The sequence below is a fragment of the Lutjanus erythropterus genome, chromosome 17 (assembly GCF_056507025.1).
Source record: "Lutjanus erythropterus isolate fLutEry1 chromosome 17, fLutEry1.hap2, whole genome shotgun sequence".
NCBI lineage: Eukaryota > Metazoa > Chordata > Actinopteri > Lutjaniformes > Lutjanidae > Lutjanus > Lutjanus erythropterus.
The window spans coordinates 4,392,303-4,407,267 of NC_139333.1; the positions used below are offsets into that span (position 1 = coordinate 4,392,303).

Below are 14,965 nucleotides of genomic sequence, written 5' to 3' on the forward strand. Positions count from 1 at the left end.
CTAACTGAACCTCACCTTTTCTCTTTCATATGTTTTCATTTTATTACATCTTGTCACATCTCTTATATCTAATTTGTCTTGTTATGTCTTTTACGTTGTTTTCGTCTTATTATCTTTTTTTTTTTTTACTTATACCATCTTATTATGTCTTGGTCTGTCTTTTTATGTGGTTTTTGTCTTACAGTCTTAAAGTCTTTTATGCCATTTTCATCTTGTTATGTTTTTTGCATCATGTTTTTTTTTTGTCATGTTGCATCATTTACATCATTTTAATCTCATGTATTTTTATGTCTTGTACATGTCTTGTTACATCTTGTGACATTTTCATCATGTTACATCCTTTATGTTGTTTTCGTTGTTTCTTTTATGTCATTTCTGTCTTGTTACATCTTTTAATGTCTTTTTCATCTTGATCTGTCTGTTATGTCATTTATTTTGTTGTCTTGTTGCATTGTTTGTCTTTTTTGTCTTATGTCTTTCATGTTGTTTTTCTCTTGCTACATCTTCTTATGTCCTCTATTTTGTTTTCATCTTGTTACGTCTTTAGTGTCACTTTCATCTCTTGTGTCATTGATCTTGTGTCTTGTTACATCTTTTGCATTTTCATCTTGTTACATCCTTTATGTTATTTCAGTCTTGTGACATCCTGTTACATCTTTCACACTGATTTTGTCTCTCATGTTGTTTTCGTCCTGTTACGCTTGTCATGCTCATACGTGATGTGCACTGATGGCAGGTGCAATGATGCAGAATGAAAATAATCAATAATTCCCATCAAATGCATTGAAACTATAGTAACAACCCTGTCTTGAAAATGTAAGAAAGTACAGATATCTGTGTTCAAATGTAGGAAGTAAAAGAAAAAAATATATTAGAGAAATAAATACTCAAGTAAAGTACAGATACCTGGAAACTCTACACAAGTACTGTAATAAAGTATTTATACTTTATTAGAGTACTGAGACTAATAAATGAAAACTTGGTGGACTAAGACTAAGACTCTCACTGACTAATTTAGTCGACTAGTCGAGGGCAGCTCTAGATTCCACTAAGTCTTTGCATGATTTTTTTTACAGTGTAGTGCAGCAGTGTTGAAACACACTTCACTGGTAATTTAGCCCTATCAGTTCTCCGTAATCCCCCAGGTGCCATGGCTTGGCTACACACCAACACGAACGACTTTATCTGAAAATATAGGAGTGTATTAACTGCGAGGGCGCAGCCAATTACTGTTTCATCCTGAAAACGATGCTTATTTACAGGCATGTAGCTGCAACATGATAACAACCAGCTGTACAAAAGGTCGAGGAATTGTGAGTGCAAATAAACACGAGAGTGTGAAGACGTGCGGAGAGTGGAGGTGGCGCGCAGGAGACAGCAGCCAGCAGCAAAACAGCGTATCTGCGGACAGAGAGGAGCTGTGCAGCCATTTAATTTAGAAGTGTTAATGCCAATAACCAGGCTTGCTTTCTTGCTTGCTTGGAGAAGGAGGAGGGAAGAAGAGGAGGAGGAGGAGGAGGAGGAGGAGGGGGCTGCAATTTACCGATACTTGGCTGAGTTCTGACGCCAGCACCGAAGTGATGTAAGAGACGGAGGGAGGGAGAAAGCCGAGAAGGAGGAGAGAAGAAGAAGCAGCGAGAGAGAGAGGGAGTGGAGAGAGAGAGGGAGAGAGAGGGGTTCACAGCTCTGATATTCTCCTCACTTTCGGAGACCCAGACAGAGAGCAACTCCCCAGCGGGTATCCAAACTGAGGTAGGCTGCCTTTTCTCACTTCTCACTCCCACCCTTTGAATATATGAAGAAAAATGACAAGATGTGAAAGTTAAATTTGAATTTCAGTTGGCAGAAATTGTCCTGTGTGTGTATTCAGATGAGTGGAGCGATGCTTAGGGTGCAGTGCTTAACATAAAGATTGATTTGGAGGATGCTGGTGCTGCTGCTGTGTGGGTGTCATGTTACCAAACTGCAAGAAACGACCTCAAACAGGCTCGTTTTTCACGACTAAAAATCTGTCAAGTTATTTGCTCGTGTTGAGAAGCTTGCTAATTAATTAATTAATTAATTAATTACTGACGTGACTCTGACGTGAGGATAATGCCTAATGAGCCCGTTTGGCTTTCTGCTTTATGTTTCTCCAGCCTAAGTTTGACTTGAGCAGAACTGACTGTGGGGAGCTCCGGGATTCAGCACCTCGGACAGCGACACAGCGGCTCTCACACGCCCCGCTCGGCCGAGGGAGAGCGCGCGGAGCCCGGGCACACTTCAGCCTCCCTCCCCCGGTCGGGATATGGTGCTCTCCTGCAACTGAACCCCGATGGGTCGCGATGCGCTTTAGCGCGTCCACAGCCGAGAAATGCCCTTGACAGCAGTCCACACAGAGTTGTATTCAGCATGACGGCGGCACAGGAGACTGAGCGAGTAGGGGAAGACTACACAAGACTGAACCCCTGCATGTTTAACCAGAGTTAAAGTGTCTTTGCCAAAAACGTAAGACTTGAAGAGTTCTTCGCACTACCATGGGGATAAGGCACCTTTTGCTGCTGCTGATATACCTGGACCCGCTGAGCGTGCTGAGCGCCGCCACGGGCGCTAAAAAGCCGGCGAACAGGAAACCCAAACCCAAACCCACCGCGGTCCCCACGGTCGTCCCGCCGAAGACCCCGCAGCCGGCGCCCGTCAAAGACCACGACACCTGCCTGGGCTACTACGACGTGAGCGGACAGTATGACAAGATGTTCGAGTGCAACAACACGGACCACCGGTACTGCTGCGGGACGTGCTACCTGCGCTTCTGCTGCGAGTACAAGAAGGACCGGCTGGATCAGAAAGCCTGCAAGAACTACCAAACCCCGGTGTGGGTAGTGACGGCCGCCCCGTCGCCCATCCCCACCGGTGAAACGTACGATCCGAGCATGGATCAGACCAACACGGCGGTGTATATCACCTGTGGGATCATAGCCTTCATCATAGTGTTGGGAGTGTCGGTCAAAGTTGCGTACGACAAAGCTACAGAGCCGCCTCAGGAGATGAATATACACAGGTGAGTGGGTACAAGTGTGTAAAATCACAGATAAAGTCAATGTCAAGTGTCTATCAAATGTTCTCCCCTTAGTAGGACAGAAAAGGACAGAAAGTCCTGCTAAGATCTCATCATCTGCACCATTAGATGTATACAGGCCGTGACCGGACTGACCATAATGCATACAGACATATAGACCCATTTGCAGACAGGGGTCAAAGGTCAGGACTCATGTCAGAAACCAGCCTAGAGTCATGTCAAGTGCAGTACTTTTCAATGCACCAGAGTCAGTCCTGCACGATTAATCAAAAAATATTAGCAAAATCGCATTTTGGCAAAGTGCAATATCCAAAAGCTGCAAAATGTGTGACAAACCAGCATTATAATGAAGTACTGTAGTGCTGCAGAGATGTCCTGGCCTGCAAATCTTGTTCTCTGGATGTAAGAAAACATGTTGTCACATCATTGTAGTTTGTAGTTTTTTTTCTCAGTGAAAATGTGAAATACTAATTCTAATGCAAAAATGACCATTCCCACTGATCGTGACTCATATTGCAATATCTTGTTGTGTAGACCTTACCAGAATGCAGCTTATAGCCTAATATTTCCATCATCAGTTGAGGTCAGAGTGTTTTTCCCAATATCAGACAGAATGAGCAAGAAATCAGGCTGGCAATGTGTTTCAATTAATTAACAGATTGTTATCTAAAGCCACTTTTCGGATCAGATTCTATCAGATTCGCAGCAGATGTTAAATCTGTGTAAGCCTAAAATAATTACGGAGGAGTTGAAAGAGAACTATTACAGTGATTGTGGTAGAAGAGAGAGTGTGTATGTGTGTGTGTGTGCATCTGTTCTGTGTGGGAGTGAGCAGGACTGATGGCCAACATTTATACTGGATGTTTGTACATTTATGTTTCAGATAGAATCTTTCTTTTTTCTGTTTAAAAGGTCCAGGTTGGAAAATACAGAAGTTACACTTTAGATGTATTTTTCAACTATTTTCCCCTGTTTTTATCTCATATACACAAAACATGGGAAAATCAGGAAATCCAGGTTGAAAAAATACCAAAAAAACACCAAAGTTACTTCTTTTTTACATTTTTCAACCTGGACCCTAATTCCCTATGTTTTTGTTTGTATCTGAGTTTTAGTGGATGTATGGGTGCGGTAACGGGTGCAGGTATGGGTATGGATACAGGTACGGGTACAGGGACGTTTCAAAGAGTTACAATTACCCTTTAAAGGGTAACTTTACTTCTTTATAGGGTAACTTTATTTTTCTGTATTTTTCAGCCTGTACCCTATTTTTCCATGTTTTTGTCATGTACACACTAAAACATAGAACTTTAAGTGCACATGTGATTACACAGTGCAAATGCCCCACAGAATTACGTCTCTGCTTGTTTTGCGGCACGTGCTACGTTTCTGCTCTTCCTCAATATAGGACCAATTTCAAAAACTGTTTGTCTCTATTTGTCACATGAACAAAACATAGAAAAACAGGGTCCAGGTTGAAAAATACAGATGTTATCCTTTAAAGGGTACCTTCAATTTTCTGTTCCCATTTTTCCATTGTCTGCATTGTCTTTTCCAATGCCTTTGTCACCTACAAACATACAAAAATAAGGTGCAAGTTGTTTTTGTCTGTATGCGACTTTAAATGGATGTACTTTGACAATCTGCAAATGCAATACTGGACAAATTTTTAAAAAATCAAAAACTATACCCCCCCCCCCCCCCATTGTCACGTAGATACACAAACATGGGAAAATATGGTCCAGGTTGAAAAATATCAAAGTTACCCTTTGCAGGGTATTCTTCTTTACTTTTTCAGTCTATACCATATCTTCTGTACCCATGCTTTTTTCACGTACACACAAAAAGATTGGGAAAACAGCATCCAGGCTGAAAAATACAGAAAAATAAATAACCTTTTGACTCAATTATTTTTCAACCTGGACACTATTTTCCCATCTTTATGTGTGTGTGTGACAAAAACATCGGAAAATTGGGTACAAGTTGAAAAAGTACAGAAAAATAAAGTTAAAGGATAACTTCAGTACTTTTCAACCTGGATACTATTATCCCTTGTTTTTGTGTGCACATGATAAAAACATAGGTACAGGCTGAAAATTACAGAAATGTACACACAAAAAGATGGGAAAATAGCATCCCAGTTGAAAAATACCAAAGTTAAAGGCGAACTTCATTCTTCAGTCTGTACCCTATTCCCATGTTGTTGTCATATACACACAACAACATGGGAAAATAGGGTTCAGGTTGAAAAATACGGAAAAGTAAAGTTCTTCTGTATTTTTCATCCCAAACCCTATTTTCCCATGTTTTTGTGTGTATGTGACTTTAATAGTGCGCAAATTCCTCAAAGGGTTGTGTTTCAGCTTGTTGTCTCCCTCAATACTGGACCAGTTTCAAAAATTGTTGTCCCTATTGGTCAAGTACATAAAATAACATGGGAAAATATGATCCAGGTTGAAAATTACAGTTATTTTCAGTATTTTCAGCTTTATGTTTGTGCATTTTTTTTTAACATGAACCACATTTTTCTGTTTCCATGAATTTTACTAGATGGAGAAGAAATGCCCCAAAGAATTATGTTGCAGTTAGCCTTTAAGCTTGCATAAAAATGGCATCTCTCATGTTTGATTCTAACTCCAGCTCAGATATTTAGCTCATGAGGCTGCCAAGTCAAGGCGGCCAGATGTCAAACATCATACTTCACAACCTACCCCCAACCCAATCCCGACCCCCCACCACCCCCACCCTTTGCACATCAGCACATGGCAGTCTGGTGTGTTCAGTTGGGGGGTTTGACAGCGATGTTTAGGGATACCATAGAGAATGATTGTATCTCACCTCCTCAGCTGGCTCCTGCCTCCTCCCGGGGCTTCACCATATGAGAGTTCTCATACATGAGTGGACCACATGTTGTAGACTGTGCCCACATCAGTGAACAAATGCTGACACACATTATTTCCTCAAGATTGAATAGCTTTTTTTTATTGGATGCATTATTCAACACTTGAGCAATCTTAAGACTGTGAATAATGGATAGTGTTAACGTTAGGGCTGTATCAAGGTCGTGTGACATGCATGCACCGCTGCACATTCAATAAGTAACAGGAAGAGGGGAGGGGGAAGGTGAAGGAGGGGCGTTAGGCTAAAATATTAATTTAAAAGCAAAGGTTACGACGCTGATACATTTGTCGTACAGAAGCTTTGAGCCGCTGCAGCGCTGCAAAAGTAATTTGATTTCCTCTTTCAAAAGCGATGCCAGAAAAGGCAAACAAACACTTTTTGAACTTTCTTTCATCATGATTGCTTCTCCCTCTCTTCCACTCCCCCCCCCCCCCCCCCCCCCCCCCCCCCCCGCCCCCTTGAGGGCTCCATCCTTCCATATGCACCTGGTGCGGTCTGAAAAACATTCAAATTCAACCCAATTAGAGGAGATACTCACACATCCAATGTTGTTTCTCTTGCAAATGAACATTCGTCATGTTCCCAGACGTAAGAAAAAAAAAAGAGGAGAAAAAGAAACACAGCAGCCCTGAATTACTCATAATAGCACAACACTGTCTTAACAATTAGCAGCCATTCGGCGTGCAGAAAACAGACGTGCTATCACTTCACTTCTTACTCAGTTTAGCTGCACCGAAAGAGAAAAACTGTACGAGGAGAGAAACAGCTTCTTTTTTTTCTGTGCTGCATTAACAGTCCTTCTTGTTTCTTCGCTTTTTGCAGGGCCCTTGCAGACATCCTGAGGCAGCAGGGGCCCATCCCCATATCGCAATACGACTGTGAGAATTTCGCAGCGATGAACGGCTCGCCCAAAGACAACACACCAGTCAGAACCTCATCCAAGAACCACTACACCCCTGTGCACACCTCCAAATCCAACCACGGTAAGAGCTCTCCTCTCTCTGCGCTCGGCACTCGAAGCCTCACAAGCATCCGCTCCAGTTTATGTGTCATGACTGTTGGTCAAATATAGCTCGAAGGCAGATTTCAGCAGTTTAGCCCTTTGCCCACTGCATCACTCTCACTGTGTCTATGTAAAGCATTTTTGATATATTCATTATTTCTGTGCAGAATTCCGCATTCCCCTCCAAAGAACACCCACTGTGCTCACCCTTTCAGCAGTGTAATCTCCAATGTTAACATCCAGTAATCATCCGATTTGAGCAAGAGAGCGCAAGGCAGAGAGCGACAGGCAAAAAGACGGGCCTGCTAGTGGAGATAATTACAGGCTGGCAAGGTAGAGCGGCCCCGCAGTCTCTGACAGGCTGGAAGTGATGACCTCTCAGTCACTCGGTGGGTGAATCACACACGGCGTGATTTAACCCCCGCGATCAGACAGAACAGACAAGACAGGAGCATAAATCGGGAATATGGCTGCAAATTTGCGCAAGAGAGTCCGGGGGGGAAGGAAGGCGGTCAACGCCAGCAGGTTCTTCAGGGCAGAGCAGGTGTTATCAGATCAAGAGATGGAGAGGGACGCAGATGGAAAATAATGAGATAGAAACACAAGGAAGACGCTGAGATGGAAAGAAGGAAGAAAGACATGTAGCCTCAGTGTGCAGGAGAGGTAAAGAAATAGTTTCACACATTAGGTGTTGATTCTGTGGCCGTTAAAGCACCAAAAAAATATGCGATGTAGCCAATGCTGTTACCTGACTTATTAAAAAGTACTGTCTCCAAAGCTTTTATAACATTACAGCATGTTAAATAAGACGTGTACTGACTCTTTATACAGGAGCTCCAGTAGGTGATTTGTTCATTTTTAACAGGGGGGTAACCTGGCAGAAAATGGTGAAAAATGTTAATCGGTGCTTCCGAACACCTAAAACGACGTCCTAAAATGTCTTGTTTTGTCCACAACCCAAAGATATTCAGTTTAAAAAGAGGAGTAAAAAAAACAGAAAATATTCACATGTAACAAACTAAAATCAGAGAATTTGGGTTTTTTTGTAAAAAAAAAAAAAAAAAAAAAAGATGATTAATCGATTAGTGAAATAGTTGTCAGAGGTGTCACAATATCAGATTTTCACTACATGATTATCGTAGCCAACAGAATTCACAGTAAGATTATCATCCTGACATCTATAAAAAAAATGCAAATTCACCTTTACCTTTTTTATTGTATGTTTTTGCAAATAAATTACACTCAAAATATGAGTGTAGGGAGGTGGAAAGAAAATCTGTAACCATATTCATACAAAAGTGTACAAAAAGTGCAGTTACCCTCAATGGGTGGTGAAAAGGTGTGTGTTTGCCTGTGTGTGTGTGCAGGGTGTTTGAGGAACCATTAAGCTATTTAGCTATGGGGGTTATTGAAGAATACACAGTCATGAATTGGTTCACAAGGGCAGGTAGGAATGGGTGATACCAAACCTTCTTGATTCAATATGATACCAACACTTTTCAGCACAGTTTTGCCAATACCAATACTTGTTTAAATGAATATTTAAAGGGATAGTTCACCCAAAAATGAAAATTCAGTCATTATTTACTCACTCTCATTCTGACTGAAGGTCAGATTTAGTTTTTTAGTCCACAAAACACTGCTGGAGTTTCACAGGAAAACAGCACTGCAGAATCTCCCAAACAATGGAAGTGAATGGTGACCAAACAAAAAACAACAGAAAAAAAAACAACAACTCCATACTGCTCATTTGGTGTAACCTGAAAGACATCATTTACACCCTGTTTTTAGCCTAAATCTTCAATGTAGATCTTTTTTTTTTTTGGTTGTTTTTTCCGTTTGAAAACTGGTCACCATTCACTTCCATTGTTTGGGAGATTCTGCAACACTGTTTTCCTGAGAAACTCCAGCAGTGTTTTGTGGACTAAAAAACTAAACACAACCTTTAATCAGCATGAGATTGAGTCGATAATGACTGAATTTTCACTCTTGGGTGAACTATCCCTTTAAATGGGTGCTTAATTTTTCAAAAATAATGACCAATTTCTAGCTGTGGGAGAAAAAGTGAGAATGAATGAGATCCTGAGAGGTGCTGGATCATTTACACAAACTGACTCGTGAATGACTCTTCTGGTTGTGTAATCTTTAATGTCCCCTGTAGCTAAACTCAGAGACGAGGAAAAGTTCAAAATAAGATCTTGTCTTTGTCCAGCGTGTGTCTCTTAGACATAAATTAGCTCAATTTAAGAGACTTTTACCATTTTCTCATTCTTCTTAAATTCGGCTCCTGAGAAATAACCTTTGTCTTGCCTCAGCTGGAGACTAATTTGAGCCCAACTGAAGATCTTAAAATGTTCCTTTTTTGTTCCATTGCACTGATTTTTAAAATTTGTCTTAAACAATCAGCTCTTGAGATATCAGTGAGATCTAAAAGGAAATTTGGTGGTCTTAAATGAGATCTTAAATTTGTCTTAGTGGTCAAATTAAAGTCTTGTTGCTCCATACGGTTGATAAGGAGAACGGAGAATGGGTGCCATATTTTCTTTCTAGTAGAAAGAAAGTAGTTTGATTCTATTGTAGTAAGAAAATGGTTCCTACATGTAACTGATCACAACAGGTCTGTGGATTATCTTGAGTATCCAGATCATGATTTTTGGAAAAAATTGAATAAATGACTTTTTTTTGTATCTATATTACATAATCCTGTTACATGTAATCTGTCACTCCCCAAGCCTATTAATTGTAACATGGTGTTAGGTTGTAACCACTAGTTGTTATCATGTAGAGTGGCTTGATTAATTAGTAAAATTATTTATTAGCATTTACCCTGATAACAAGTCAGGTAAAGCAATATTTTAGTAGTTTAAGGGACTGCATTTGTGTAGGATCCATGTTATTTTCACATTATGGGCCCTGTCTTACACTGATCTAAAGCGCAAGTTTTCATTTATTCATGTCTAAGGCATGTCTAAACCCCCATTTGCCTCCCTGACCCACCCTCTACACTGCTGGCACACAGCGGGATACACCTATCAGCTGTGAACAAGTGCCTTAATTAATTCATGGGTGTGTTTTAGGCTGAACATGCAATAAAGTCTGTCAGTCAGTCCTCATCACCTTTCAGAAGCAGGTGCGCCCAGAGTGCAAACGTTGACAGCATGATGGTGAAATAACAGGGAGGACACAACGACAAAAGATTTGCTGTCTTGCAGACGTGGCAAAAATGACAACAGCACCGGTAAATCCCTGGCACCATTCGCTTTGCGCTGGGTGTAAGATAGGGCCCTGTGACTTAAAAGCATATGAACACAATGAAGTTGGAAGAATGACTTTCCAACTTGGGGATCATGAATCCGAGGAGCATGAATTCAGCATACTACATCCAACCAAACAACCTCTCCGCCCCGAGCTCTCTCTGCGTTAGGGGTGAAGCAGGGGGATGGAGGTTAACAAAGGGCATGTATTTTGGTCATTTTGCTAACAAGGCATCCAGCCTCATTCCCCCTAAAATTGCCTTCTGCCTACTACTTCCTTAAAAGCTCCAGATACCTCCTCACTGAGCGGGGAGATGGAAAGGTTTGTGTCTGCCGGTGATGACTCAACTGCAGCTACATTTCTGAAGTTCTGAAAGCCAAACGTCACCAGATACAATACGTGTAGTTGTTACGGTTGATTTGAGCTACAGGACAGCGAAAATATTTTTGCATCTTTGTCTCTAAATAATAGATGGTGCGTACTTCCAGCTTTATTTGGGTTTACAGACTCTTGGATGTCATGTAAACTTGGCCTCTTTCTGCCACATCGCCATCTATCACGGACTTGCTGGGAACATTCTCCCACAGTGCAGCTCGGCGCTCGCTGTGACCGCAGTCTGCGTTCATTCACTTAGTGTCTCTCCAGCTCAGACACTGCATGCATCAGTCTCTTGGTAATGGTCACTGGCCGGCCGTGCGGGGAGGACACCGCTGATACGTGGCTGCACGTGCGTCCAGCGTGACCTTGCGTGCATTTGTGCTCGGCAAAGGTCGGCCATCACTTTATCGGTCTATCTGATGCTCTGCTCGCACACAATCACTGCAACACAGCTCCGTCTACCACCACCCCCGCCCCCCTCATCAGGGAACCACAGCAGTCTTGACGGGGTTGGACATGAAAGGCAGTGACAGCCCGGGCGAAAGCGTGGGTAATGTGTGCATATAAATTGGGAGCTCCCTCCGCTCAATACCCTAACAGGCTCCAAGGTGCTGTGGAGAGGGAGCACCGCTCGCTCTCACAGAGGATGCATATTCATGTGCGCCTAAATGGGCATTTGGCACGGGGAGGCAGGCCTCTTAAGGAGAGGGTCCTCCGCTGCTAAGAATGGCACTTCACAACCAGAGGCTTTTTGAGACATTTGAAATCAGGTGGAGAGACCTCATAAAGCGAGTGGCTAAAGGGCCCGAGAGGATCCTATCAACTTGTGTCGAGAGCAGGAATAACATCCGCTGCTGCTTTGATGCCCGGGCGCTCTCAGCAGTAATCACTTCCCCACCAAAGTATTTGGTAACACTTTCTATGGAAGTATTGGAACTGAAGGGACTTTTTCTTTCTTTCTTGCGTTCTTTCTTTGATTCAAAATGATTAATTGAATATCAAAATAGATGCATTTTAATAGTTGATTAACAACAGAATAATCACTGGAGCTCTAAGCGTTTTATCTTGGTTGTTAGGATTATTACTTTGTACAGCTGTTCCTTCCAATGTTATGTGCAACTAAGTGATTGATTGATTGATTTAAAGACAAAAAATAGTGAAATTTCCACCGAATTCCTTTGCCCAGATGAATCGGATTTCTGAGGGGCTAAATATACTCAGAACCACGTGAAACTTTGCACATGTGTCAGTCATGATGAAAAATTTCTTCTGATATTTTGGAAATGGGCGTGGCTCAAGTGCTTGACCTCAACCTACAACAACAGCTATCATGGCATGTTGCACCTACATGTACCAAAATCGGTAGGTAAGCGTATGAGGCCCAGACATATAGAAAAAGCCTCTCGAAGCCACAGTTTAAACCCAACAGGAAGTTGGCCATTTTGAATAAACTGGTCAGTTTTGGAAGTTTCCAGGTTGTACTTTATCTAACTCTTCCAAGAGCAATGCAATTGTTGTGCCTTGTTCGTAGTGAATTATGATGCAATCATAATGCTTTATAACTACACTCATAAACATACATAACTGATGCACTATATCAACATTTATTATTAATTATGGATGTGACATAATGGATTATGAGTTTGAGTGTCTTATGGATGCTCTTGACTAATCATAAATTAGAGGCTGTCTGATGGGGCTTATAATACACTATGACTACCTACACATCATAAAAATCAACTGTAGTAAGGACTCATAGTATGCTATAATAGTTCATGCAGTATCATAAGTTACTATTGTGTGTGTTAAAGGAGACCCTAGCGTTAAAAAATTAGTGCTGCAGTCCAAGTAGCGAGCTGCAGCCATAGACAGTATATGAAATAGATTGAGTCCCTATTTAAAGGAGAAACTTGTGATTTATTTGCTGTTATGAATCATAAAATGACCACAATATGTCATCACAGATCAAGGAAACATGTTAAGTTGAAATATTAAGTTCTCTGATGACAACACTACAACCACGTCATCCTGCTTTGAAATTTCTATTCTAGTTAAAATGAATGCCGAATGTTCGCAGAATGAGTAAGTGTCTGTTTATATGTCATAAGAAAGCGTGAATAATCTTGTAGAATGCGTAGATGTTTATAACAGTTAAACTGACCGATATGTTAATGGAGTCTGGCAGGCAGTGAGACAGGCAGTCACTGAACTCCAGAGTGTGTTATTTCAGAGCAGTGGGCTTTTGTTTTCAGGATTACACTGACAGACAACTGATAGTTATAAACAGCTGATCAACAGACTCGTCTTCACTTGTTATTGTCAGTTTACGATGACGATCCTGTAGCCTGCCTGAGCTTCCCCAAGTCTGGGGGGAGGGGGCGGTGGGAAACAAGTCATTTTTGCATATAAATTGCCTCTTGAATATACAATCTATGGTTGAAGTGAGTTGTCGCCCCCCAGGCTCCCTCCTCCCCAGATTCGAAACCCAGGCAGGTTGCCTGCAGGCTGCAGGGACAATGAACCTACACGAGAACACAAGATGAGCGCAACATTATATTTTTAAAACTGAAAAGCGACGACAAGTCCTACACTGCAAGATGTTGATAACCGCCAATTATCCGTTGATGTAAAGTTAAGCCTGTTATCCTGAAAACAAAAGCCCACTGCTCTGATAATACACACACAGTGACTGCCTTTCTCACTGCCTGCCAAACTCCTTTAACATATTGCTTAATTTAACCGTTATGAACATGTAACCTTCCAAAAGATTATTATAATGATTTCTTATGACTCATAAACACACTCTTATTAATTCAGTGAACATTCGGCATTAATTTGAACTCTAATAAACATCAAACAGACGTTCCCTGCACCACAATGGACATTTCTGAGGAGGACATACTGGCTGTAGCATTGTCAGAGAATTAGAGCATTACATTTGTGTCCTTGTAAAGTTTAGTACATATGGATGCATATATAATAATGAATGCTTCCTTATAACTATTGCAGAGGCTGCATACAGTTGTTGATGATTTGTTAGAACACCCCAACTCACCTCTTTCATCCCATAATCAAAATAAAGCTTGACAGAATGTATTTTGTCATCATTTACTTTGAGCACATCATATAGTTTTTTTTAGTAGTCAATAGTAGTTCCAAACTGGAATATGCAGGGTTCATTTAAAAATATATTTTGATATGGTTACTAATTACCTGTTAAACGTGTATTCCAAGTGTCATATTATTAAAGTAATGTAACTTGATAACTTTCCATTACTTTTGGATTACCTCAATATAAAATACGGTGACATGGTTTAGCCTAATATAGTGTTTTTAGAGCTGCAACCAGCCAATATTGCATCAATGATTAATCAGTCGATTATTTTCTCAATTAATTGATTAGTTGTTTGGTCCATGAAATGTCAGAAAATGGTGAAAAATGCTGTTCCAAGATTATGTCCTCAAATGTCTTGTTTTGTAAAGAAACCAGAAATATTCACATTTAAGAAACTGAAATCAGCGAATTTTGATTTATTTTTACTTAAAAAAAAAGACTCAAATCTATTAATCGATTATTTAAATAGATGCAGATTAATTTAATAGTTGATTAACAGTAGATTAATCATTGCAACAGTAAGTGTTTTATGTTGGTTGTTAGGTTTGTTGGTTGTTGTGCTTAATGTATTGATTGATTGATTGATTTAAAGACAAGAAATGTTGAAATTTCCACCCAGTGAAGCATTTTTTCACTAGAGGTCATGATGATGAATTGTCAGCTGTGTGTGTACTGTGCATGGTAGGATATCATTCTTTATTTTAAAATTGTAATCTAACTAATAATCCACATTTTTACTGAATGTATCTGAAATCTGATTGTCATTTTTATCTGTAACTGTAATGGAAAATAGTTACCCTTTTTTTGTATCTTGTTATGTGTAATCAGTTACTCCACAAGCCTCCACAAGTATTTATGCTGAGGCTCAATTGTGAAAATACACTCTGTTGTATTTTTTCACATTGCAGGCCTGTGTGGTGACATGGTATCCTTGCTGCACTGCAAAGCTTGCCTGCATTTTCAGAACGATATATTCCTTTAAAAGAAGAAGAAAAAAAAAAAGAAAAAGAAGAGGGCCCAAAGCAAAAACAGTACAGACAGCATAATATGATACCAGCGCAAGTGCTGCTATATTTATTCGCATCCACTCTGCATTGTTGTGGGGCTCAGATCCTCTTTTAGGTCGGGGTGTAAACACAGAGTGCCCCACAGCCACAACAAGGAGCCGACCTCGAGAAGGGAGGGAGGAGGGGATACCTTTACCGGAGTTCGCCTTTGGTTAAAGTAAACAATAACCGCTTCTCTGAGTAATGCA

General features: G+C 40.8%; 1 protein-coding gene across 7 annotated transcripts in view; it reads left to right on the forward strand.

Annotated features, from left to right (window-relative positions):
* The first annotated feature begins 1,622 nt into the window (after nucleotides 1–1,622).
* The window catches only part of shisa6b (shisa family member 6b), a 106,331-nt gene continuing 92,988 nt past the window's right edge, over nucleotides 1,623–14,965 (forward strand). For all 7 annotated transcript variants that reach the window (XM_084740648.1, XM_084740651.1, XM_084740652.1 and 4 more), the window contains exons 1-3: nucleotides 1,623–1,752; nucleotides 2,139–3,040; nucleotides 6,782–6,942. In XM_084740648.1, coding sequence (XP_084596774.1) covers nucleotides 2,517–3,040; nucleotides 6,782–6,942 — 685 coding nt within the window. In that variant the 5' untranslated portion in view covers nucleotides 1,623–1,752; nucleotides 2,139–2,516. The remainder of the gene's footprint in view (nucleotides 1,753–2,138; nucleotides 3,041–6,781; nucleotides 6,943–14,965) is intronic.